Source organism: Diachasmimorpha longicaudata, chromosome 6 (assembly GCF_034640455.1).
Source record: "Diachasmimorpha longicaudata isolate KC_UGA_2023 chromosome 6, iyDiaLong2, whole genome shotgun sequence".
NCBI classification, from domain to species: Eukaryota; Metazoa; Arthropoda; class Insecta; order Hymenoptera; family Braconidae; genus Diachasmimorpha; species Diachasmimorpha longicaudata.
Window position 1 is genome coordinate 10,420,204 of NC_087230.1, and position 24,638 is coordinate 10,444,841.

A 24,638-nucleotide genomic window follows, 5' to 3' on the forward strand; every position below is an offset into this window, starting at 1 on the left:
GTATAAGGTGCAGATCACGTGGGTCAGGCAACCCCCTAGCCAGCGCTAAAGTATCATACGGGGAGGTATTGTCAAGCCTTTGATGTCGCCGACACCAAAACATGGGATAACTACCTCCGGAATCCGTGCCTGGCGCTGTACACTGACTGCCTGCCTGCCTGCCTGCCTTATCTGCGTTTCGACGCGTTTTTTTTTTTTTGAAAGTTTCTCCGTAAAAATTTCCGGGAGCCCTATCGCGTAAATCGCAAATCGCCTCACGAATCGAATGGCGTTGGCCAAATTGCCTTACCTATATTATTTCCAAAGATATGGACGAAAAACGGTGTGATCCCAAATCCGGGCCCCTTTTGTTCCCTAAATCCTACCTTACGCAGCGCGGGGATGCGCCACCTCGGAAATTGAGAGAATGGAAGATTTTGTTCGGAGAGAAAGTACCTTCTTGCCAAAATCGAATTTAAAACTTGGAGGATTGTTATTTTTTACATTTCTCGGCTTCCACATGCATATTGTTTTTTTTTCTTTTTTGTTTTCACCAATAAATATGTACACCACTAGCCGCCCCCGTTCCCGGAATCGATCGCAGCGCGTCCCGTTGGAGTCTTGTAACAAACGGTGGCTTGGAGGATCCGAGATGTGAGTCTCTACTCTAGGCCATTCTCTTTACAAGCGACTTAAGAATAATACCTCCACCAATTTCCATACGTACCAATTCACAAAAGCCATACCTTCTGGACATATACCTTAGTATGTCAGAAGTCAAGCGCATCGTATAGAACTAAAAAAATAACTCCCACAATCACACTTGCAATAACATCAACATAATTACCTTTGATTGGCCTGTAGAGAATACTTGGGTTATTAAAAAACAGCAGAAATGACAATTTCTCGGACAGTTTCTTCTTAATCTATTATGAATGATGTCTACAGTGATTGTGTATATCATCAAAACACAATGGAACAGAGAAAATACTCAGTTATAACTACAAATGATAACTCGGATCGTAATCAGGTACCATATTTTTCGACTCAGAATTTCAATAACCATTTGAAAACGTAAGTGATACACCTAACCTGCTTCACACAAAGTGCATTCAATTGATGAATTTTTCATATAACGATTAAAAATTTAGAGCTGATAGTTATTGATCAATGCTATTTGCACATGCCTTTGTATACACGACTTGCATTTAGTGAAGCTTCCTTTGCTTACTGGCGACTCCAATCGATCATCGTACACGTACACTTCAAAATAATGAACATTCACAAGTAAAGGAATAGCTTCCTCTGCATTGTCTTATTTGCTAGAAAACTGGAACTCTAATGGAAATGCCATTTTGGAGGACAAGTGTTGCCTCCAATAAATAATATTACTCAAAATGTAGAATTCCACCTGTTGGAGTGCCATCTCCATGAGTAGTTAGTATTAATGAAAGACAGGTGGAGAATGTAAATTAATAAATGAACGAGTATCTTGGAAGAATTAAAATCGCCGGGAGGAAAGAGGAGAAAATATAAAGATGACTCACATGCAGCAACATATACTTGCCAGTGCTATAATACTGGCACTGGTAGTTGTATGGGGAATCCACGTCTTCTTGTTTCCAATGTATACCTCCAGTCCACCGAGGAGACACACAAAAATATCAGTTTATGAGCAAGCTTTGTGCCGAGGCAGTGCCAAGTACATAAAAATGCCAATCGAGTGGAGAAATCCCTGTCCCAAATATGGTATTGTATCTGCTGTTCAGGGTGGGCGTTTGGGAAATCAGATATGGGAATATGCTTCGGTTTGGGCAACAGCTAGACGCACTGGACTCGAACCTTTTATGCCAAGATGTATTTTAAAAACATTACAGCAATATTTTGATAATCTCAGTATACCACCGTTGAGTTATATTGGCCGATGTACTCTGGATATTGGCCAAGTTGTAAATTCATTGGCTCAATGGAATAGTACTCAACAAAATATTATTGTTCCCAGGTGGGGTAATTTTCAATTCTGTAGTGAAGTGTAGCAATAGCAATTTCTAGGGATTATCTTTGAATTTAAGACAAGTAGAGAAATTTTAAACATTAACTCTTTTGCAAAGTGTATCGAAGCCTTTAAAAAATGGTATGACATAAATTTCCCTACCTCTCTCAAATTTGAAAATATATATTATTGTTCGTAAAAAATTGGTCAAAGGTCATCAAATAGACTTATCTCGCTTTCACCAGTTCGATTCAATTTCTAGACATGCGGCCTACTGGAGTCTAATTCTGATGTGGCTCGATGATGTTCGACGAGAATTCACATTAAAGCCATCATTAAAAAAATACGCAGATATGCGTTTAGCTGAAGTTGCCTCAACGTTCAACAAGAGTACCCCAACTTTTATTGGGATTCACGTGCGAAGAACGGACTATGTGGATTATTTGTGGCAAAAATTAAAAGTTCGACCAGCCCCAGTTCGCTACTATATCTCTGCGATGGAGTATTTTACTAGAAAATATGACAATGTCTTATTTATTGTTGCGAGTGATTCAATCAGGTGGTGTAAATATAATTTACGTAGCGGTAGTCATAAAATAACATTTATTTCTGATATAGAAGCACGGGGTGTGGGAAAAGATTTAGCAGTATTGGCTGCTTGCAATCACAGTATTATTGATTACGGTACTTATGGATCTTTTGCAGCTATCTTGGCTGCTGGTGAAACTGTTGTTTACAATGTTTCATCATATTTCTCAACTATGATGGCGGATGTACTGCCTAATTGGCGTATAATGAGTTGAATATCGAAATCAATATCGGTAACATTATGATTCTCTATTGTTAATTAACCAACGGAGAAATATTATTTTAAATTTGTAAAGGATAATATTCACGATTAACGTTAATACACTACATCCTGAAGCTACATTAGTATGGTGGAGTGTGTGACGACGTATCATTTTTTCTCCAAATAAATCAAGACTTCCATATTGTCTACAATACTAAAGAGGATTCATTCTGAAGGATCGTATGATTTGGTGAACGTTTAATTTTAACTACAATCCTCTCATATAATCTACCTGTATATGATTACACTGAGAAAAAAAAATTATTAAAAGTGTCTTAAAAATTCTGTTAAACGCAACTTATCGGTTTCAATTGAGAAAAAAATTAGATAAGTAATTAACTGTACCCAATTCGATGTGTTGCCTATTTTCCACAGCAAAATATCGATTTAATTCTAATGAAAATCCGCAGAAAAGTTTTTTTCTCACGCCAAACGATATTTATCGTTTGATGTGATTTTTTTTCTTAATGTGAATGAAACATAAAAAATCTTACGCGAAATTTGAAATAAATAATAAAATCAAGTATACAGTATCGATTCAGTTGCAAAAAATATATATTTATTGAATGCTCGATTGTTTTTTCTCAGTGTATAATTATTCCATCTGTGATTCTCTTTCTGATTGTGCCAATAAATATATAAATGAAATTACTATATTTATAGTATAAGTCGTACATAAATGTCTTTGGTATTTTGACAATTGAAGTCTATAATATCAATCATAATAAGTATGCTGGAGATCTCAATGAATCGTATACAATTTAATAATAATCGTCATTTTGAGTTTAATGTTCTAAAAAAAAAAAAAAAAAAAAAAAAATGTTGATCTCAAGCCTTGTGACCTGAACATGAAGTGTTAAGTATTCATATTCATGTGACATATTTCAAAGCAATCCAAACATAATTTTTAGTGTATTTTATTAGCTATTCAATAATGTTTGAATGATCCGGTGAAAAATTTGTGCCTGTTTATTGGAATAATTCAAGTGTTGCATAGAGATTTTTCAGTCTTGGATATGAAAGTTCAATAGAAATTATTAAACACGTATTTAATATTTTTCATGAAATTTTTTTATTATACCATTTAAAATCATGCAACACCCCAATTGCGAAATTGAAAAGTACAACTTGATAATAATCAGGTATACTCATAGCTACTCCTTAATGTGTATACTTCCTGTGATATGAGAAGAAAAAAAACGTGGAAGAAAAATTCTATAATTTTTGGAAAAATCCTTTCACAATTGCTTTCGAAAATTTATCCATGTATAAAATTTATTGGAAAAACAAAGATAATAGTTAACAATAAATATCGTTGTGAAGAAATGTAAATCATGTTGTACTAGTGCCAGCTGTTCCGCTTCCAAATGTTTTATCCCATTGAATGTACAAATTCAAATCAGCCTGTGAAACACTGGGTCTCACTAAAGTGATGGCTTGCTGGAAATCCTCAAGGGTGACACATCTGACATTGTCCTTATGAATATTCTCGAGTTGTTCAAATGGAATGCTTCTGATGGGTCCCATACTCGCTTCCTTGCATAGATTGGCCATGTCAGCTCCAGAATAATCTCTCGTTAGATCAGCTATATCGATAACATCCGATGGAAATAGATTATGGCGTTCATTTCTCAAAAGATTTTTCACAATTTGTCTTCTGGCGTTGCTGTCTGGAAGAGGAATGTAAAGTCTCTTGACAAATCTCCGTCTGGCAGCTTCATCCAATTCCTGGGGCCGATTGGTAGCCCCGATAACGAGAACTCTGTCATCATCTCCAGTGGTAGCACCATCAAGTTGTACCAAAAATTCTGTTTTAATCCTCCTCGAGCTCTCGTGCTCAGTTTCAGAACGTTGGGTCAAGAGTGAATCGATTTCGTCGATGAAGATAACAGATGGTTGATGAACCTTTGCAACAGCAAATAATGCCCTCACCATTTTTTCCCCTTCTCCTACCCATTTAGATGTCAATGAACTGGCTGATATTGAGAAGAACGTTGATTTACTCTGGGATGCGACGCATTTTCCAATTAGAGTTTTACCAGTTCCAGGGGGACCAAAGAGTAAAATGCCTTTTGGAGGGCGACGAAGGCCAGTGAATATGTCTGGCCGAAGCATTGGAAAAACAACGATCTCTTTGATTACTTTTTTAACTCCCTCCAAACCTGCAACGTCTTCCCATTCAACCGTAGCTCCACCATCCATTATTTCATTTCGTATCAACTCAATCATTTTTTCATCAATATTTTTTAGCCTCTCATCGTCTAACAATCCATCACCACTCCCCTCATCTTTACTGCCATTATCAACATCAGGACGTTTATTATTATTATCTCTCTTGACAGGACAAACAAACTGTTTATTAACTGAATTTTTTCTCTTCAAATTATTTGTAATTTTATCGTTAACTTTCTGGATGACATTTGCTGTCCGAAAAATACCTGAATTATTACTGTTGCTCCTATGAATTTCATCACGGTGGGTATGACAATTGAGGTTGGAGGTACTGGAGGATGGAGACTTTGTAGCACTTAGCCATTTTTTACGTTTTTCATATTTCGACATGTCAATAGTATGCTCAACTGCATTGAAATGATGATGATGATGCTGTTGTTGCTGGGGAATGGGACGATCAGTTTTATTAATAATTTCAATGGCTCTTTTGACATCTTTGTCCAACAAATGGAAAAAGGAATTGTCTCTGCAACATGTCGTTTGTCCCTTGCCACATAGGGAGGGTTCGACAAGCTTTATTAATTCGTTTTCCTTATTTTTAAATCCCGATTTGAATGGAAATCTAGTCGATATTACATTTCCCTTGCTTTGTGATGTTCTGTATTCATTTCGCATTTGCTCTGCATATACTTCGTGATTATTTTTTAACAGAGTTATTGTAAAGTCACTAGATCTGTACGAAACATTGTAAAACGTATCGATCTTATAATAAGAGAAAAAAAATTTAAAAGAAGAAAATAATATACTTACATTGATCTATTTGTAAGATATTTAAAACACAAAGTAATTCTCGAGCCATCGGTATTTTCGCATTCTCGGGCTAGATTGAGTGTTAAACTTTGGTAAGCAGACGTGTAGTGACTATCAACAAAATCATGTTGATGAATACTTGTTACACTCATGTTTCAAGTCGAGTGGTGTTGATATTAGATTCAGATTATTCCTGCTTCTGCCGTGATAATTGACCAAATATTTTCACCTTGTATTTATTAAAATTTAATTAATTTGTTTAATTCATAATCCATAGTGTTTATGTTAGTATCCAAACGATGATCCAAGTGTAATACTTTGTAACGTAGTTTTTTTTCATTTTAGGTTAGGGTGTATCGGTATTTATTATTATTGGTGATACATATGACACCCGGCTAATAGTGGAAGATAATAATTGTAATAACATGGCTCTGAAGAGGAATTTAATTCATTTGATGGTAAGTAATTATTTTTTCAATACGACAGAAAGATTGAGAAATGAAACTTAGGGATAAATTTTTTTCAGCGCAATCGAAGAGTGCCTTGTATAATATCATCAAAGCTCAATATACCCGATTCAAATTTTAACACAGATTTCCTTTGCGATCCGAGTAATCGCGAGACTATTGTAGCGAATATAAAACATAGAAAGGGTAAAGGTGATGTGGATAAAATTTTACAATTATCTACAAATAATTTCCCTATCGACAAATCGGAAAGATCAAATCAATTGGCCAAAGAGCTGAATAAAATACCGAATTTGACATTTCCAAAGGTATTGGATTACGGCACTGAGGGGAAAATCATAAGAGAATATGAAAAGTTTTTGATAAACAGCGAATTCAAACGAAAATCATTCGCTGAACTCGTTAAATCGTTGAAATTAATACGAATGGAAAATTTAGGCCCAATAGCCGGAGACAAAAGCTACATATTGTTGGGGGATACGGCTCAACTGGAAGAAGCTCTGATTCAATACAGCATACGCCGACTTATGAAAAATGATTTTAAATTAATATCAGTACCAGACATATTACCCACACAAGTCATTGAAAAATGTGGTATGGTTGTCGATGGCGAACGAACACTTATTTATTCACTCGATGACTTGTACGGAGATGATTTCAGTTTGTCAGGAACAGCTGAAATGGCTTTGGCAACAAAACTAATAAACTCAAATATTGACTTTAAAAACAACTTGCCCCTGAAATTGGCGGCAGTTAGTCGCTGCTTCAGAGCTGAAATATCGAATTCCGCCGAAGAACAAGGAATTTACAGGTAGGGTATAAATGAATTTTAACTAGCTAATGGTTTTCAATGAATATATATTAATTTAGGGAATATGGGAAAATTTTTATCATAACCTTCTTGATGTCGAGCTAATGAAGTGCTAGAATAAATTTGTTCATAAAAATTCTCTCATCTTCCTCAATTGAAAACAACTGAAATAATAGATGGTTGTACTTATAAAAAAAAATGTATAATTTAATAGGGTCCATCAATTCACCAAAGTGGAGATGTTTGCCTGCACGAAGGAATGCAATTCAGATGCTTTTTTCACAGAGCTGACTGCCATTCAGGAAGAACTGTTCAGAGACCTAGAATTACCTTTCAAAATAATAGACATGCCATCTCACGAGTTGGGCGCCACAGCCTATAGGTAAAAACCCTCATATTGCCACAAAATTCACTAAGGCTCTCTGCAAAATGGATGGCTACCTAACAAAACTGCCCACGCAAATGGACGTTCATTTTTAAAATCTCGGAATCCAAACGTAATTTTAAAAAATTTCATGAGGAGAGGAGAGGACGAATGATTGAAAATATTAGTACTTATTGAAAACTCACAATGACAGTTTATTATTCAAAAGTCGCCGCTGTCGAATCGTTTAGGCCTGTACATCTACTAAGTAGACTACCCAATAGTAAAAATCGTAGTTATGAAATTGATTTTGAATTTCTTCCAATTCAGAAAATTCGACATCGAAGGCTGGTTACCAGGACGAAAAGCTTTTGGTGAATTATCGAGTTGCAGTAATTGCACGGATTACCAATCAAGGAGACTCAATATTAAATATAGAACTGCAAATGGTGAATTGAAATATGTTCACACGTTGAATGGAACAGCTTGCGCTATACCTCGTACTTTAATAGCGATTTGTGAAAATTTTCAAACTGAAGATGGTAAGATACAAATTCCTGAGAAACTTGTTCCTTTCATGAATGGAAAGAGTGTCATCGATAAACAACAAATTGCCGATATGAGATATTACAAATATAAATGCAACTAGTAATAAAAAGTTGAATTATTACGAATGAAAACAATGACTCAAAAAAAATACACATTGCGTGAACAGATTTTAAAAAGTTTATCTGCATATATTTTGTAGCCGAATTTATAAAAGTATAGCACAAAATATTTTATCTCCCTCTTATTATTACCATTATAATAATTGTTATTGTTACTGTCATACGAAAAATTTACAATTGGTATTGACACGGGAAAATGATCATACTGTGGTTACAAATAATGTTCATCTGCTATTCGCAATCAATTTAGTCCTCATTTTTGTAAATTGATTTAATTTATTACTGGTGTATGTATACAATTTGAATCTCCATTTTATTTTTTTTTCAATGTTCACAGTGTTGTCTGTTAAGGAATCGTGTAATTGTACAATTGGCATTATTTCTATTTACTCGTTTATTTTGCATGTTGTTTTTTTGTTTGTTTTCTTTATTCTTTATTTAATTCACCCATCACCCATGCATACTTATTAAAGATTTTTCTTTTTGCTTTACTGACTTTTCCTCGGTAATTAATCATTGAAACAAATATCAAATAGCATTATCATTCCAATGTTTTTTTGTTACTCTGTATTTTTACATTTTCAAACACTATTTGTATCCAAATATGCACTCTCGGAGGTATCTAGAGAATGTAGCCGTGAATTTCGAAAATGAAGACAACGAAAATTTTCGTCGTTTGATTAAAAGAAAAATGATTTTGTTTCGCTTACTCGCTTTTCACAATTTATTAGCCTCACTTGTTGTTTTGATGATAATTCTCTCTTCAGATTTGCACTGTTAAGTAATAGAAATATGGGGAGGGGGCAGGCTGGTGAAAGACATAATTTAGTCTTCGTCTTCACCGGATTCAGATTCCTCTTCGGCATTTTGCAGCCACTCAACGAATTTTTTCATTTGGTCCAAAAACAGCATTTTGCCTTTGAGCGAATGTCCCTCCTTGTACCACTTCATTATTACCGCCTCCGAAATTACGTCCTCTGAAAAATTGAAGGTGAATGAAAATGTTGCTTGAAATATACATGATAAATCCTTTCGTGAACTCGTAAAACTATTTTGGTCAACTTTTTTTTTATATTTAAAATAAGAGTAATTATTCTTATAAATTGATAGATAGCACATGGTGTATAATATCTTGATCGCTTATATTTATCGTGTCATTTTTATATATTGTTTACTAGAATGTCATTTTCTTTTTAAATAAGAATATTGCATTCCCTAAAAAATTTCATAAATATTTGGATGTTTTTTTTTCCGCGAGTTCTAAGAAGTTCTTGGATAAGGTTAGTATTTTACTTATTTCTAACCTTGGTTTTTAATAAAAATCTAAAAAACCATGAGCAGTGGAAGAGTTTTTATGGCAATTTTTCTTAAAACTTATCCTTCGGCACAAAAAAAAGTTATAATGAAAATTCCACTAGGTTTTTTTTTTCAAAGACATTTATGGGAAGTGAAGTTTGGAGATAACTAACCTCACTTTACCATTTAACGAAAGGATTTATAAAACTTTATAGAATAATAATAATGATGAAATTACTTTTGTAGAAGAGCAGGACAATTTTTTGGAAGACTTTCATGAAATTCATGTTCTCATAGCAAAACTCTTGAACCTTGAGTATAAGAGCGAGCTCAGATCTGGCAGTGGTAGTGAATGCGCCGAAAAGTGGTGTATAAATTTTCAGATGTTTAAGGGCCTGTTCAGCGACAAGTTCCTCCTTCTTGTTCCACTCGGCCTGATTCATGACAACACCCCAAATGAGACCAATAACTTCGTGCTCGGGAATGCAGCTCTTGACAGCCATTTCTTTGAGATCAAGAACAATGTCTTTGATGGGCCGATTGTCAGCCAAGTCATCGATGAGAAGCTGTTGGAGATCGCGTTTAGCTTCTTGACTCGCCTGGGCTTTGTGAAGTTTGACGATGTCAGCCAGTCCAACTGTCTCAAATGTTGAACGGAAGTACTCCTCGGTCCTCTTGTTAGGCGGTACAAATTCCATCATTTTTCCCTCAATCCCACCACGCTTCAGTGCTGTCATAAGACTTGGCAAACCCTTCTCGTTTTTCCACGTGACAAATACTTCGAGAAGAAAATCAAGAGCAAGATTATCCTTGACGAGATGCTCATTGATGAGTACAGAGAGAACAGTTGGTGGAACAGAGCCATTGGATATCCACAAGGCGGTCATTCTAGCCAATTTTTTCCTCTCTTGAGGACTGAAGCCCTTGATAAATACTAGTACTTTTTTCATCTCCTCTTCAAACATCTTCTCCAAGTATTTGTAACGACGCATCAATTTGATGAATACTTGTTCGTAATTCTTGAGTGACTCCATGTCCTCTGGTTGTTCGAAAACACAAGCTTTGGTCTTGACAAGTTTATCACCATCAGAAGCGATGGAGCCACCCGGCACGAGGAGACCCCCGGCGATGAGAATATCGAATAATGCTTCACCATAACGGCGATAATCGAGTTTTGAGCCAGCAGTGTCGAGATATTTGGATACTGCCTCTAGATCGTTACCAGCCTTTTCCAAGCCCAATAGAACGGCATCTCGGAATCCAGTTGGATCATATTTTTCTTTTTCATCTCTCTTTCTGGTCTTTATACGTTGACCTGATAGTACTGGCTTTTCAATTTTCTGACTCATACAATAACCTTCTGCAATAACAGATGCGGGAAATACTAGTCATTAAAACAGCTACTCTTATGGTTACTTAAATTTTTAAAGCAGTCAAAAGAAATAGGTTATTCTCTTAGAAATATATGACAAAGAGAAAGATAACATCTTGGACGGATGAATAATGTGGTAAATATGAATAACTAAAATATCTTTTGGAACATATAGAACTTTTCAATAATATTATTTACAATATTTCATGCAAGAAAATCATAAATGAATCAAAATTGTGATAAATTAAGAAATCATTGATCGGATGGGCAGCTATTAATAAATAATATAAGAGAAATAAATACTTGAAAATATCCCTGTGGCAATTGTATCTTTCAATAATTTGAAATTTCAATAATTTGAACTTCGATTATTCATTTCTTTCGCGCATTATATGAAATTATGTAGAAATAGAAGCGTGAACGGATAAATAGTAATAAATAATGTAAGTAGATTAAATCAGTAAAATATTATTGTGGCCTATGTTTTTTTTTATCATTTGAACCAGCTCGACAATTAATTTTTATTCTCATTTTGAAATAATGACAAATGCAAGAATAACACATTGGACGGACAGCCCCACAAGGTTAAGTGAAAGACCACGATGGCTGGTGTGTGCTAGAAAATCTCAAACCATTTTCCCTCAAACTATTCAACTTCTGTTGCTTTCCTTCATCGCCCTCGCCGGGCAAGCTCACGGCGTTAATTGTCGCGAATCCGAAATTATAATGGATTATTGTTCAATATTTGGTATTTTAAAAAAATTCACAAGTATATGTCCAATTAAACTTACTCTGTTGCACGTATTAATCAACAATAACGGCTCCTTTGCAGGTGTAGAATTACGAGGGGACAACGCGAGATGTTCCAAGGAGGACTGTGGGCACTTGGGGTCAACGAGGCGAAGAAATAATAAAATGGAAACGGAAAGAGTTGTGCAGTTTGGCCAACACAAATTTTCCATTACTAGCCTTAACTAATGCGGCTCTATAATTGGTCAGTGAAAAGTATAGCATATCCGTTATTGGCCGTCAAAGCCGGGTTAGTTGAGGTTAGGTAGGTAGCACACTTTGATGAGATTGAATAGTCATTTTACAAAATGTCTGAATGGAGGCGATATCATTGGTGGTTTTACGCGCGGGCTTATTTCAACCTAGTGTGTTTTATGAAAATGTCATGACTAAGACACGTATTTTACAATGATCATTTTTCTTCCAATACATGTGCTATTTTTAAAATAATTTTCCAATGTTAGAAGCATGGGAGGGTTTGATCATGCCAATTGGGAAAAAAAATTCTCCGTGTGATTAATATGTTTGTAATTTAGCATATTAATGCTGTCTGTCATCGTCCCCTAGCCGAGCCAGAAATATCATTATATTCATTAATCAGAATTTCGTTATCTCATGGAATTCAAAAGTAAAAGAGGTAACGAATGATTAAAATGTCCCCCATTAATTGAATTACTAGTACATGAGTATGAGTGTGTAGTAGTAGTAGTAGTAGCTATATGCAAGACCCTATTTTGAATAGGCCCGCTCTTACACGTGCGTCCAAGAATTCACAGATAATAATGTTTTTCTATGGAAGTTGGAGTGACGTAATTCTCAAAAATCATGGTCAGAGATTTCATGGGAAGTGGGACTGTACATCTATCTATATTGTGAAAATCATTCTGAAGAAGATAATGGAAAAATATCCGGGTATTTGTTGATATTTTGTTGATGGTTAACATGTAATTTCAACATGGAAATGTCTGGATATATACGTGAATTAAGAAAAATACATATTTGTCATGATAAGAAGATGAGTAAACGTGACCTCTTGACTCTTTCATCATTTGATATTGTTTATCGGGCTGAAACGTAATTAGATATTTAGTGCTGCTTATGGTCTTAGTGGAGGAACGGAAACTCCTGTCCAGCGTGTTCGATAGATCCATACTGTATTTATTGTCCACTGGTGCGGTGCTCTATTAGAGTCAGACGTTGACTATATATCAATTAGCTGCCACGTGACCGATAGTCCAGCATGGTAATCCAGCGATTTTATAAGAGTCCTGGACTCTTATCTGGCCAATTGACTAATAAAATTAACGCCGTTAACGAAGTATCGACTCTCCTTGCTTCTATTGAAACTGAATTATGCTATTATGTGGAAAGTACATCACCATTGTCAGAGAATGAAATTGATAATCTCAGGTGGTTGCTCAGTTCACCCTTCCATAAGAAAAATCTCAATACATCAGATTTCGTGGAGGAGCAATCTGATTGCCATATAATCGTAGAAATTGGACCAAGGTAGGCAAATATTTAGGCATTTTTAGTTTTTTCAAATGTTTTCTAAATTTCATGGAGTCTTTTGTATGTAGAATAGGAGAAGATAAATATCACCCATTGTATTTCCGTTTTCAGATTGAATTTCTCCACGCCATTTTCAAGCAATGCAGTATCGATTTGCAAATCCCTCGGGCTGTTGAGCGTTACTAGATTGGAAGTATCCACGAGATATTTCATCAAGTGTCGGGAAAAAATAGATGAAGCTTGTGAAAATGCAGTGAGTAACATTTAATGTGTATGCTATTTTGAGAAGAGAATCTATTGAACAAAACGATTTAAAAACAAATTTTCTGTCATTAATACAACTATTTTTTTCATATTTACATATTGATTGATTGAACAGATTGTACATGTGCTTCATGATAAAATGACAGAGTGTCGATATTTGAAACCACTCGAATCGTTTGATCATGGATTTAGACCTGATAATTGGTTCGAGGTGGATATCATGCAGAAGGGAAGACCAGCACTTGAAAATGTTAATTCTAAACTAGGTGATTATATTTAAACCATTGCCAAGAAACACACCTCCAAGAATAATAACCAAACACATTAATCTGATTTTAGGTCTTGCCTTCGACGATTGGGACTTGGATTTCTATACAAATCTGTTCAGAGATCGATTGAAGCGGAATCCCACTAGCGTCGAGTGCTTCGACTTGGCTCAATCTAATAGTGAACACAGCCGCCATTGGTTCTTCAAAGGGAAGATGATAATCAATGGTAGAGAAGGTGAAAAAACACTTTTCGAGATGATTACCGATACACAAAATCACTCAAACCCAAATAACGTGATTAAGTTTGCGGACAATAGTAGCGCCATCGAAGGCTTCAACGTAGATGTCTTAGTTCCAAAGGCAACGGACATTTGCAGCGAAATGATTTTGAAGAACATAAAAAAACACCTAATCTTCACGGCTGAAACGCACAATTTTCCAACAGGCGTTGCACCATTCAGTGGAGCTACAACAGGAACGGGGGGTCGTTTGCGAGATATTCAAGGTTGTGGTAGAGGTGGATACTATATTGCTGGTACTGCTGGTTATTCAGTTGGAAACCTCCACATCCCTGATTATCAGCTGCCATGGGAATTGCTGAACAAGGACGACATTTATCCTAGTAACATGGCGAGTCCGATCGAGATACTGATAGAAGCTAGCAATGGAGCTTCTGACTATGGAAATAAATTTGGTGAGCCATTGATTTGTGGTTTTATCCGAACCTTCGGCATGATAACAGATAAAAAACGAGGAACAAGAAAAGAATGGATAAAGCCCATAATGTTCAGCGGAGGATTGGGAACGATCGATGGCGGCATGATTGAAAAAGTAAGGCCTGAGAAAGGAATGGAAATTGTGAAAATTGGTGGACCAGTTTATCGAATAGGAGTTGGTGGAGGCTCAGCAAGTTCAATTGCAGTCCAAGGAGACAACGCATCTGAACTTGATTTTGGGGCTGTTCAGAGGGGTGATCCTGAAATGGAGCAGAAATTGAATCGTTTTGTCCGTGCCTGTACGGAAATGGCTGAGGATAATCCAATTCTGAGTATTCACGATCAAGGCGCCGGAGGTAATGGCAATGTTCTCAAGGAAATTGTTGAGCCTGCGGGGGCTGTGATTTTCACAAAGAATTTCCAATTGGGAGACACCAGTATCAGTACAATGGAACTCTGGGGGGCTGAATATCAAGAGAACGATGCCATCCTTTGCCACAAAAAAGACCGGAATCTTCTAAGGCAGATTGCTATGCGTGAAAAGTGTCCCATCAATTTCGTTGGCACTGTCACTGGCTCTGGGAGAATTGTCTTGTCAGAGGAAGACAATCCTAATCCCAATAAATACCTCAATGATAATGAAAAAATTGATTGTCATGCGAAGAGGCATCCAGTTGATCTTGACCTTGAATTTATACTTGGTAAAATGCCTCAAAAGGTGTTTTCTTTGCAACGAGAAAAATCTTACAATGAGCCATTGATTTTATCAGCTGATTTGACTATCAATGCTGCCCTCGAGCGAGTCTTGCGACTGCCCTCAGTTGCTAGCAAAAGATATCTAACGAACAAGGTAGACAGATGTGTTACTGGATTGATTGCTCAACAGCAGTGCGTTGGACCACTTCACACGCCTCTAGCTGACGTCGCTGTCACGGCAATTTCTCATCTATCAACCGTTGGAATGGCTTCGTCAATTGGTGAACAACCGATAAAGGGGCTGATTGACGTTGCTGCTGGTGCCCGAATGACTGTCGCTGAAGCAATTACGAATATTGTTTTTGCCAAAATTACTGACATCAGAGACATCAAGTGCAGTGGCAATTGGATGTGGGCAGCTAAACTCAGTGGTGAAGGTGCTGGGCTCTATGATGCTTGTACAGCAATGTGCCAATTGATGAAACGGCTGGGTATTGCCATCGATGGCGGAAAGGATTCACTCAGCATGGCAGCTAGAGTTGGCAATCAGGTTGTTAAATCACCTGGTACACTTGTCATCTCCTGCTACGCTCCATGTCCAGATGTACGAACTGTCATAACTCCTGATTTGAAAGCTCCAGCGAAAGGTAAAACTGGAATCCTTCTACTCGTCGATTTATCTAAAGGCCACAGTAGAATTGGGGGAACAGCCCTGGCTCAAGTATTCAGTCAGCTTGGCAATTCAACTCCCGATGTTGAAGATCCTGAAGCTATTGTCAGTGCCTTTCAGGCGACACAAACTCTCATCGAGCGTAAAAAAATTCTTTCTGGGCATGATATCAGCGATGGTGGGCTGATTACATGTCTGCTTGAAATGTCCTTCGCCGGAATGTGTGGTATTAACATCAATATATCGCATAAAAGTAAAAATTATAGCCCCATTGAAGTACTATTTAATGAAGAAGTTGGATGGATACTTGAAGTCGATGAAAATGACGTTGAGGAAGTTGTAAATACATTTCAAAAATTTCATGCACCAATTCATAAAATTGGCCAGTCCTCTGGTCTTGGTCTCAACTCTGATATTCTCATTGCTGTTAACGATAAAACCCACGTTAAATCAACCGTTATCTCACTTATGTCAATTTGGGAAGAAACCAGCTATCAATTGGAACGTCGTCAAACTAATCTTAAATGCGCTGAGGATGAATTCAAATTATTGAAAAATCGTAAAATTCCAAAGTACATATTGACATTTAATCCAGAGATTCCCTTATGCAATCTCCAATCATTTATTACCCCTGAAATTGGTGTTGCTGTTATTCGAGAGGAGGGAATCAATGGTGACAGGGAAATGATTGCGTCACTCAAAATGGTGGGCTTTCAAGTGTGGGATGTTACTATGCAGGATTTACTTGACAGTAAAATAACACTGGATAGATTCCGAGGTATTATATTTCCTGGAGGATTCAGTTATGCTGACGTGCTTGGCTCAGCTAAGGGCTGGGCAGCTGCTCTTCTGTTTCAACCTGTTTTACGTCAACAGCTTTATGCATTTATCGAACGAAACGACACATTCAGTCTGGGCGTCTGCAATGGTTGTCAATTGATGAGTCTGCTGAGATGGATTGGCTGTCCCCATGACTCTGATCATTCTGTTGATCAGGAGCCTAACGTTGTACTGGATCACAACATCTCTGAACGATTCGAATGTCGATGGACGACAGTGAAAATCGAAAAATCTCCTGCTATCATGCTGAAAGATATGGAAAATACTATCATGGGTGTTTGGGTGGCTCATGGTGAAGGAAGATTTACGTTTCGGGATAATGAAATTCTCAATCAACTTAGGAAAGATCAATGCTTACCTATCAAGTACGTCGATGATGACGGTAACCCAACGGAAATTTATCCTCTCAATCCAAATGGAAGTATAGAGGGTATTGCGGGCATCTGCTCGCCAAATGGGAGACATTTGGCCATGATGCCACATCCAGAGAGGTGTACGCAAATGTGGCAATGGCCGTATGTCCCACCGTCTTGGACTAATCATACAGCACCATGGCTCAAGATTTTCCATAATGCTTTCACATGGTGCTGTGATAATTAATCGGCCACTGACATAAAATTTACTTATTACAAGACAATTGTTGGAAGAGGAGTTTTTTTAAAAGAATTTTTCTAATATTATTATAGTCATATGATTAAATGGATACTCTCAATTATTTTTCTTTTTTTTTTGTTGGAAATTCTAAATGATTTCAATTATTAATAATTGTGAATGATGTTTGTTCATCACCATGATCTGTATCGCCGTCATTATCCCTAAATTTAATAGACATACATGGCTTGCTGGATAAATTCATAAAAAATAAATAAATAAATTGACCTCCCGAGAGAATGACTCCGCAAAAATATTCTTTTTGCACATTAATTTTTTTGTCGTAATACGATTATGTAATACAATCGAATAATGGTGAACAAAGGCGTGATCAGAAAGGCCCCTTCCATACCTATTTTGTCAAATCTCTCTGAAGATTAAAAAAACGTGATGACGAGAACTAATATTTTGATAATAGAATTGGAAAAAAAGCAGAAATTTCAAATGAAGAGAGGGACCGCGTGATCGCATGCGCACGGTCATATCACGTGGTCAGGATCGCGCCATATTATTATAAAGTCCATTTTACAAAAGAAGAAACATTGCCACAAGAGGTGGGGAGTATGAGGACAAGTGGGAATTTAGGTAGAGTGGGGGTATGAACTGCGGTACCTCTCCATGTAACAAGCACTAATACTTATTTTTTTCATACATGTGCGCATGCGGACCGATTCTTATACATTTATTCTTTTTTTATCCTCATCAATGAACAGCGGTAAATAGAATTTGTCCTTAAAAATATTTTATGGTACGTATTGTAGTGATTACATAGGAGATGCGCCAGTTATTTCAATAACCTTAGACTAGAAATAGAGTGTAAACTATAGGTCATTCAGTATATTTTCCTCGTCATGTACGGAGAAAAAAACCGTCACTTTGAATAATTAATTGTACTCATCTTGATGGTCGTTACTTTTAATTTATTGTCATTATTTTTTTTTTAGAAAAAAAAGGCAACGTAACATGTACAACTGTAAGAAAAAGAAACGAAGAACAAAATATTGAAAGAATATCATTAATTACATGGAAAGTATAACCTCCAAGGCTCTCAAATAAAGTGGAGATTAGTTAGGTTTTTTTTTTTTGGACTTGTGAATAGTCACTGACAGACTGATCTCTGACACGTAGTGAAGAGCATCTTGACGACTTCACAAGCCCATTGAAGGCTAGAAAACAAAGCATCAAATGAGACTGAGAAATTTGGAGATTAAAAAGTCGTAAGTAGAAATATTTTTCATCAGTATGTTGAGATAAATAATAGAGGATCAAAATTAATTAACATCGCGATAAGTTAATGGTTGATGCACCATCATTTTTCAGTGAAGATGAACTCATAATGCTCAAGATACAAGATAATTCGATGTGTACATATTGTTGTGATGGAAATTTTAATGGGCGGTGATAATTATTGTATGCTCTAGACTGGTATGTTTTGGTCATGGCTCTAGTGCCTTTATACAAAGTCATCAATATCAGTTCAAGTGCATCACAACCTCTCTATATATATTTTTAAAAATAATTGTTAAAAAGTTTTTCATAAACAAATAAATCTCGTTTGCATTAATATTTTCTTCTCCCATTGAGAGCATTTCTCATTAGGCCCCACCTCATTTGCACGTGTACAACCTTTTAACGTGACTTCCTGTTTTCAATATGAATAATTTAAGAGTGACCCTTGACATGAAACTATGTATCAAAGATCAACGGTGCAGCGAGTTTTGAAAGAGAGTAATGAAGAAATAACTTTTTAGTTTATAGTCTAGCTTTTCTCTCTCTCTCTTTTCTTCTGTAAAATAAATTCTAAGTAATATTGAATTTGATTGCAGGGAGAAACAGAATTTTCATTGCTACTGAGAATGAAACAATGAGGCAATTTCAGTTGAATTATGAGTCCTCACAGTTGTAAACTTGATGTAGACAGTCAAGACGCAGCCATGGCAGCTAATGGCTATCCCGCTTCTGCATCACAATTCAACGAGTCTCACTCACCACCCTGTGAGTCGGTGAACTGTATGTGTGCTTAGATTAGTTGTTGGAGTATCTATATGGATTATCATTTTCTATTGTCGTTGTTGGTTGACTTTTCGGCTTTTCAAATACAAAACGTGGTAGAGTTTGGGATATAAGAAGCACTTATTGGTGCTTGTCGATCCAATTGAATAATTTCTAACATAAAATGTCATATTTTCCCTTGACGACGAGCGTCGTAGAGTCATCAGTAATTAGCTCCATTCATAAATAAATTGATCACTTGGGAATATTTTTTTAAGTGAAAATCATACATTTTGTCTCACCCACCCCCATCTCTCAGTAATACTGTTTTCTCAATAAAAAGTAAATTACGCGTAGCTCAACTCTTTTTAATTGAACAACCATTCAGAAATAGTTCCTACATTTTTTTAAATAATCAAGGGAATATCCGTCATTTGTGAAATTAAGTTCTCATTCTTGATGTCACGAAACCGGATAGCTACAGTTCCATTGGTAGACTATGAAAGGAGTAGGGTGCCATCGTCCACCATTGGCTTAGGAATACTACAAACAAGGGGTTACGTTAGGTTATATTAACTTATGTTATTTCAATGTGGCAAGAGTAATTAATTTATTAGTTCATGACCAATGTTTCGAACCCTTTACGAATGAAAAATTATATCTTGAAGTTTCAAACATAAGTTTAAAACACAAAATATTCATGCAATTTCCCTGTTATCTCTTATCAGTAAGTTTCTTCAGTATTAAAAATACTACTTTTACTACTTTATTTTTCATTCGCATTATACAGCCATGCCTTGGTTTGGAATGGATATTGGTGGGACTCTATGCAAATTGGTTTACTTCGAGCCAAAAGATATTACCAGAGATGAAGCTGATGCTGAACTTGAAACTCTTAAAAATATAAGGAGATATTTAACGAAAAATTCAGCATATGGTAAAACAGGTCATCGAGATACACATCTTCAGGTAAGGAAAGTCTCGAATTGGGACTGATTGATTGAATAAACGCCGGACTGATTCATTCAATAACAATTTCAGATGGATAACATTGAAATTCGAGGTAGACGAGGGACGCTTCACTTTATCAGATTCCCAACAAGCGAAATGGGCAATTTTTTAGCGCTTGCTAAATCAAAAGGAATGGCCAATCTTGTGACAACAGTCTGTGCCACAGGTGGTGGGGCCTTTAAATTTGAAGAAAATTTCAAAAAAGTATATATTATTATTATTATTTTGAATTTTTATTAATTTTTTCTTCAACAATTCATGATACTCTAAGAATTTTTTTTAGTAACTCTAATTAACAATTGACTTAAATTATTTTTCAGGAAGTCAATATGAGCCTTGCCAAATTTGATGAATTGGACAGTTTAATACGTGGCATGCTCTACATTGAAACGACAAATCCTCGTGAATGTTACTACTGGAAGCATCCCACAGAGGATGATCTTTGTCATAAAATTCCATTCGATTTTTCCCAGCCTTACCCATTCTTGGTGAGAATATCACAATAATAACAGTAATAATTGTAATAATTTTCTTTTTTACAATATCTGAATGGGAAATATTTATCATTTTCAATACTTTTTCATTCATTGTAGCTCGTCAATATAGGCTCTGGAGTTGGTATTTTAATAGTCTACGGTCCAAATAATTATAAAAGAATATCGGGAACGAGTTTAGGAGGTGGAACCTTTCTTGGACTGTGCTGCCTCCTAACTGGCTGCAATAGTTTTGAAGAGGCTATTCAGCTTGCAACAGGAGGTGATAATACACGGGTTGATAAATTAGTTAAAGATATTTACGGTGGTGATTATGGACGTTTTGGTCTTCCTGGGGACTTGGTAGCCAGCAGGTAATAGTAATTCTTTTTAACTGAATCAAATTCACATTGTTATTTTCACGTCTTTTCATTTTTTACAAAATTCATGTTTCCTGTTTATTTTATTTCTTGCTTCTCCCTTACCCAATCTCAATTTCATTTTTCATTTGTCAACCACTTTCGTTTTTTGCTAAATCTAACACAGAACCCCTGTATGTTAAGTCTTCTCCATGTGTGCAGTTTCGGTCAAATGAATTCAAAGGACCGGAGAAATGCCGTCACCAAAGAGGATCTAGCACGAGCCACTCTTGTAACAATAACGAATAATATTGGATCTATTGCTCGCATGTGTGCAGTGAATGAAAAAGTCGAGAAAGTACGTACCAGACGTTAACAAAATATGTTGTAAAATCTATATTTTTTATTTATTTCTTTAAATTTCGGTTGCAGGTAGTGTTTGTTGGTAACTTTTTGAGAGTGAATCCCATATCCATGAAATTACTAGCTTATGCTATGGATTACTGGTCAAATGGTACGATGAAAGCACTATTTTTAGAACACGAGGTAATGATAATATTTAACAAATTATAAGATTAAACAAAGCAATAATGAATAATTCGAATGCATTTTTTTTTCAAGGGATATTTTGGAGCTGTAGGATGTCTTTTGCAATTCAATAATGAAAGTAGTTAGATTTAATGGAATATCATTTGGTAATAATTACGTTTAGCATTCCAATTTTTTTTTCCTTCGTTAATTAAGCACCACAAGTTGAGGGTTTAAAGAGGCAGTTATTTATTTTCGATCAACTAATTTAATGTGTTTTTAAAAATATTCCCACAATTATTTTTACGACAAAAAAAAATAAACATACTAGGAAATAAAATACTGAAGGTAAATGATTATGATCATTGTGATATTTTTAATTGAGGGCACAAAATGTAAAGTGGTCATCCTATGGGATTAATAAAATTGAATAAAGTGATACATTCGTTGGATTAATATTGCCAGATTGTGAGTAATGATCTAGTGGAAAATTGAATTGCACTGGAAAGATAAAATTGTGATAGATTGTAAAAACCATCTATCTATCTATCTAACTATCTATCTATCTATCTATCTATCTCTTTACCTTCTCGGTATTTCCAACTCGCTGTACAAACGCAGATATGTTCAACAATGTTGCTTAGCAACATTCACAATACACGATGGCTATTCTTCAACCAGCTGTAATAACCTTTCTATTTTTGACACCCACGATAACCGTAAATTTGATCATCATTTAACATTTTAAAAATATATGAAAAGGTAAAACACAAGGAAATAAAAATGGTAAGTTTTCCTGTCAAAGGAAATGTATATAGTTAAAACTCGCTGGACGCCTTGTAATATATTAATGTCTACTGAAAATATTATTTTTAGGGGCCCAAAAAAGCAAAGGGCAAGGCTACAGATTCTGTAGACGGTGTAGACACATCTAAAATGAGCAGGGAACAGCTGGAGATGTATTCTCATAAAATTCTCGAAGAAATGGAGAGAGAACGTGAGGAGCGAAATTTTTTTCAACTCGAAAGAGATAAACTGCGCACTTTTTGGGAAATAACGCGGCATCAGTTGGATGAGGCGCGGGCAACTATTAGGTACATTCAATCAATTTAATTTAATTCATCACTTGGTTCGTTGTTATGGAAGAATTTTCATTGGAATTTTTCAACATTTTCCGAAATTTATTCGGAATGCATCAGAAAACTAAATTGAAAATAAGTTAACTTACAGCGTTGGAACATTTCACAATAAAAATATTGCTCATTAAGTTATTAATTATTTACCGGAATTAAGGAATAAAGAGAGAGAAAAGGAAGAGTTGATGGAGAAACACGAGACTGAAGTAAAATTGTACAAACAAAAAATCAAACATTTGATGTACGAACACGAGACAAATTTATCTGAAACCAAGGCGGAGCATATGGTTGCTCTGAAAATTTCGCAGGATAATCATAATGACGAAGAAACGCAACTTATAAAAGATAAGAGTGATCTGCGTAAAATTCAGAAAAACCAAGAATTGGCTTGTATTAATGAAATTAGAGACATTAAATTGGTAAGCGGAATAACATCAATTCACCACCTTTATTGATTACACAATCCTTATGGTTTATATGATTTCACAGAAAAATTCCGAGGAAACTAGTACACTAATGAGAAAATTTCAGTGTGAAGCTATGGAACTTGAGAAAAAATATGAAGAGAAATTAATGACACAGTATGAATCCTTAATCATGAAGCATCGTATGGAGATAACGGAAGTTGAGGAGAGAAAAAATATACAAATATCGAATTTGATAAAGGAGCATGAGAAAGCCTTTTCAAATATTAAGTCGTATTATAATGACATCACATTAAACAATTTGTCTCTTATGCAAAGTTTAAAGGTGATTATTTCCTTCTTTTGTTTTTTATTTAAATATTATGTTTTAATTCTATTTTCAAACTTCAAAATGAAAACAATAAATTATTTTGTTTTACTCTGTGATTTCCGAGTCATTGACCATTCAAGATTTTTCATTTTTCTCCCACTCTCAAATATGTATTATATCATACATGCATATATATTGCATTAAAACTTGCTTTCTTCAAGACTCAAATGGAAGTCATGAAGAGCAGTGAGGAACGCATGAAAAAACAAGTGCGAGAGTTAGTAACAGAGAACAAAAAATTGTGTACAAATTTGAAAGAATATGAAGAACAAGTTGCTGATCTGATTCGTCAGCTGACAAACTACGAAAAAGATAAATCCTGTTTAATAGTAAGTGCCAATGACTTTGGGTATGCTAATATCAATTTATGAATATAATTTCCAGAATGATGATAATGGTCTTTCATTTTATATAGAACACAAAGAAAAGGCTTGCGTCGATCTCCAAAGATTATGAGAACTTGAAGTGGGAAAATGAAATACTGGAATTGAGATTTGAAAAGTGTCAGAACGAACGTGACGAATTACACTCGAGGTTTGTTTCATCTATTCTGGAGCTTCAACAAAAGACAAGTTTGAAAAATGTATTATTGGAGAAGAAACTTGAAAAATTATCCGATTTAATGGATCAGCGTGAATTGCAAATGAATCAAGTGCTCGAGGTATCGCTGGCCAACCCCGCTGCAATGACGGCCGAATAATTATTTATTTATATATGTTAGAAATAGTGTACAAATAAATTTTTATACATCCCAAACCAATTTGTTGTAATTGTTTTCATAAAGAGTATGAATTGACTTAGGCCTGAAATGGAATTCATATGTCAACAGAATTTATACACTTTTGTTTTTTTTATTAAATATGAAATAAACCTAATTCAAATGTAGGGGAAAAAATAATCTTGAATCAAGTATTGCAGAATATAGCTTGTTGGCAAGCTAAGTATATCGAGAATAATTGTGGTCATTGTCTTTCATTGTTGTCTTATCATTTAATTGAAAGCATCATCATGATGGATTACGAGTTGCAGCTAATATCTTTACTCATTTCCCCAACTTGAAAATTATTGTATAAGTTGTGATGCATAATGAAAACGGTTGTGACCTTTCTCGTACGTATATGATAGTAAATATTTGCAAAACACCTACCTACGTCA

General features: G+C 35.5%; 7 protein-coding genes across 17 annotated transcripts; 5 read left to right on the top strand and 2 right to left on the bottom strand.

The window, feature by feature from the left end:
* The first annotated feature begins 888 nt into the window (after positions 1-888).
* On the top strand, positions 889-8,635 carry LOC135163871 (uncharacterized). 5 transcript variants are annotated; one of them, XM_064123745.1, is made up of 5 exons: positions 889-1,009; positions 6,150-6,262; positions 6,331-7,082; positions 7,297-7,464; positions 7,777-8,635. In XM_064123745.1, the coding sequence occupies exons 2-5, from the start codon at positions 6,230-6,232 to the stop codon at positions 8,093-8,095; spliced, it is 1,272 nt and encodes a 423-aa protein (XP_063979815.1). In that variant the 5' UTR covers positions 889-1,009; positions 6,150-6,229; the 3' UTR covers positions 8,096-8,635. The 5 variants fall into 5 exon arrangements, with proteins under 5 accessions (XP_063979815.1, XP_063979820.1, XP_063979818.1 ...); XM_064123750.1 differs by lacking the exon at positions 889-1,009 and adding an exon at positions 5,734-5,896; XM_064123748.1 differs by lacking the exon at positions 889-1,009 and adding an exon at positions 5,898-6,036.
* On the top strand, positions 1,518-3,882 carry LOC135163880 (galactoside alpha-(1,2)-fucosyltransferase 1-like). 2 transcript variants are annotated; one of them, XM_064123770.1, is made up of 3 exons: positions 1,518-1,981; positions 2,235-2,793; positions 2,857-3,882. In XM_064123770.1, the coding sequence occupies exons 1-2, from the start codon at positions 1,518-1,520 to the stop codon at positions 2,773-2,775; spliced, it is 1,005 nt and encodes a 334-aa protein (XP_063979840.1). In that variant the 3' UTR covers positions 2,776-2,793; positions 2,857-3,882. The 2 variants fall into 2 exon arrangements, with proteins under 2 accessions (XP_063979840.1, XP_063979838.1); XM_064123768.1 differs by having other exon boundaries at positions 2,235-3,882.
* LOC135163855 (fidgetin-like protein 1) lies at positions 3,871-5,956 on the bottom strand. Of its 2 annotated transcripts, none has more exons than XM_064123721.1 (2): positions 5,805-5,956; positions 3,871-5,727 (listed from the first exon to the last, which is right to left on the bottom strand). In XM_064123721.1, the coding sequence occupies exons 1-2, from the start codon at positions 5,954-5,956 to the stop codon at positions 4,155-4,157; spliced, it is 1,725 nt and encodes a 574-aa protein (XP_063979791.1). In that variant the 3' UTR covers positions 3,871-4,154. The 2 variants fall into 2 exon arrangements, with proteins under 2 accessions (XP_063979791.1, XP_063979792.1); XM_064123722.1 differs by having other exon boundaries at positions 3,871-5,435; positions 5,805-5,946.
* Positions 8,409-11,728, bottom strand: Kra (krasavietz). Its single transcript, XM_064123751.1, has 3 exons — positions 11,574-11,728; positions 9,649-10,770; positions 8,409-9,091 (listed from the first exon to the last, which is right to left on the bottom strand). Exons 2-3 carry the CDS (start codon positions 10,757-10,759, stop codon positions 8,940-8,942), a joined length of 1,263 nt encoding a protein of 420 aa, XP_063979821.1. The 5' UTR covers positions 10,760-10,770; positions 11,574-11,728; the 3' UTR covers positions 8,409-8,939.
* A 644-nt stretch (positions 11,729-12,372) lies between these two features.
* Positions 12,373-17,937, top strand: LOC135163825 (phosphoribosylformylglycinamidine synthase). The gene is made up of 4 exons (XM_064123660.1): positions 12,373-13,080; positions 13,195-13,336; positions 13,463-13,613; positions 13,687-17,937. Exons 1-4 carry the CDS (start codon positions 12,812-12,814, stop codon positions 17,136-17,138), a joined length of 4,014 nt encoding a protein of 1,337 aa, XP_063979730.1. The 5' UTR covers positions 12,373-12,811; the 3' UTR covers positions 17,139-17,937.
* A 206-nt stretch (positions 17,938-18,143) lies between these two features.
* LOC135163874 (pantothenate kinase 3) lies at positions 18,144-21,993 on the top strand. Of its 4 annotated transcripts, none has more exons than XM_064123753.1 (9): positions 18,144-18,406; positions 19,016-19,199; positions 19,972-20,150; positions 20,223-20,396; positions 20,513-20,680; positions 20,786-21,039; positions 21,229-21,382; positions 21,457-21,570; positions 21,646-21,993. In XM_064123753.1, exons 2-9 carry the CDS (start codon positions 19,076-19,078, stop codon positions 21,697-21,699), a joined length of 1,221 nt encoding a protein of 406 aa, XP_063979823.1. In that variant the 5' UTR covers positions 18,144-18,406; positions 19,016-19,075; the 3' UTR covers positions 21,700-21,993. The 4 variants fall into 4 exon arrangements, with proteins under 4 accessions (XP_063979823.1, XP_063979827.1, XP_063979826.1 ...); XM_064123757.1 differs by having other exon boundaries at positions 18,267-18,406; positions 21,247-21,382; XM_064123756.1 differs by having other exon boundaries at positions 18,267-18,406; positions 19,016-19,184.
* A 141-nt stretch (positions 21,994-22,134) lies between these two features.
* LOC135163876 (dynein regulatory complex subunit 4) lies at positions 22,135-24,520 on the top strand. Of its 2 annotated transcripts, XM_064123761.1 has the most exons (6): positions 22,135-22,338; positions 22,429-22,646; positions 22,846-23,107; positions 23,178-23,438; positions 23,645-23,812; positions 23,899-24,517. In XM_064123761.1, the coding sequence occupies exons 1-6, from the start codon at positions 22,336-22,338 to the stop codon at positions 24,181-24,183; spliced, it is 1,197 nt and encodes a 398-aa protein (XP_063979831.1). In that variant the 5' UTR covers positions 22,135-22,335; the 3' UTR covers positions 24,184-24,517. The 2 variants fall into 2 exon arrangements, with proteins under 2 accessions (XP_063979831.1, XP_063979832.1); XM_064123762.1 differs by lacking the exon at positions 22,135-22,338 and having other exon boundaries at positions 22,505-22,646; positions 22,783-23,107; positions 23,899-24,520.
* The last annotated feature ends 118 nt before the right edge of the window (positions 24,521-24,638 follow it).

Excerpts from the sequence above, each read along its gene's own strand:
- LOC135163876 (XM_064123761.1), top strand. Across the intron at positions 23,108-23,177 it reads AAATTAGAGACATTAAATTG|AAAAATTCCGAGGAAACTAG; the intron begins GTAAGCGGAATA and ends ATGATTTCACAG. Across the intron at positions 23,813-23,898 it reads AAGATAAATCCTGTTTAATA|AACACAAAGAAAAGGCTTGC; the intron begins GTAAGTGCCAAT and ends CATTTTATATAG.
- LOC135163871 (XM_064123745.1), top strand. The coding sequence starts at position 6,230 with ATGGCTCTGAAGAGGAATTTAATTCATTTGATG. Across the intron at positions 6,263-6,330 it reads GGAATTTAATTCATTTGATG|CGCAATCGAAGAGTGCCTTG; the intron begins GTAAGTAATTAT and ends AATTTTTTTCAG. Across the intron at positions 7,083-7,296 it reads GAAGAACAAGGAATTTACAG|GGTCCATCAATTCACCAAAG; the intron begins GTAGGGTATAAA and ends ATAATTTAATAG.
- LOC135163825 (XM_064123660.1), top strand. The coding sequence starts at position 12,812 with ATGGTAATCCAGCGATTTTATAAGAGTCCTGGACTCTTATCTGGCCAA. Across the intron at positions 13,081-13,194 it reads ATCGTAGAAATTGGACCAAG|ATTGAATTTCTCCACGCCAT; the intron begins GTAGGCAAATAT and ends TTCCGTTTTCAG. Across the intron at positions 13,614-13,686 it reads AAATGTTAATTCTAAACTAG|GTCTTGCCTTCGACGATTGG; the intron begins GTGATTATATTT and ends ATCTGATTTTAG.
- LOC135163874 (XM_064123753.1), top strand. The coding sequence starts at position 19,076 with ATGAGTCCTCACAGTTGTAAACTTGATGTAGACAGTCAAGACGCAGCC. Across the intron at positions 20,681-20,785 it reads CCCAGCCTTACCCATTCTTG|CTCGTCAATATAGGCTCTGG; the intron begins GTGAGAATATCA and ends CATTCATTGTAG. Across the intron at positions 21,383-21,456 it reads TGAATGAAAAAGTCGAGAAA|GTAGTGTTTGTTGGTAACTT; the intron begins GTACGTACCAGA and ends TTTCGGTTGCAG.
- LOC135163880 (XM_064123768.1), top strand. The coding sequence starts at position 1,518 with ATGACTCACATGCAGCAACATATACTTGCCAGTGCTATAATACTGGCA. Across the intron at positions 1,982-2,234 it reads CAAAATATTATTGTTCCCAG|ACATGCGGCCTACTGGAGTC; the intron begins GTGGGGTAATTT and ends TTCAATTTCTAG.
- LOC135163855 (XM_064123721.1), bottom strand. The coding sequence starts at position 5,956 with ATGAGTGTAACAAGTATTCATCAACATGATTTTGTTGATAGTCACTAC. Across the intron at positions 5,728-5,804 it reads TATCTTACAAATAGATCAAT|ATCTAGTGACTTTACAATAA; the intron begins GTAAGTATATTA and ends TGTTTCGTACAG.
- Kra (XM_064123751.1), bottom strand. The coding sequence starts at position 10,759 with ATGAGTCAGAAAATTGAAAAGCCAGTACTATCAGGTCAACGTATAAAG. Across the intron at positions 9,092-9,648 it reads TGTCCTGCTCTTCTACAAAA|AGGACGTAATTTCGGAGGCG; the intron begins GTAATTTCATCA and ends TCAATTTTTCAG.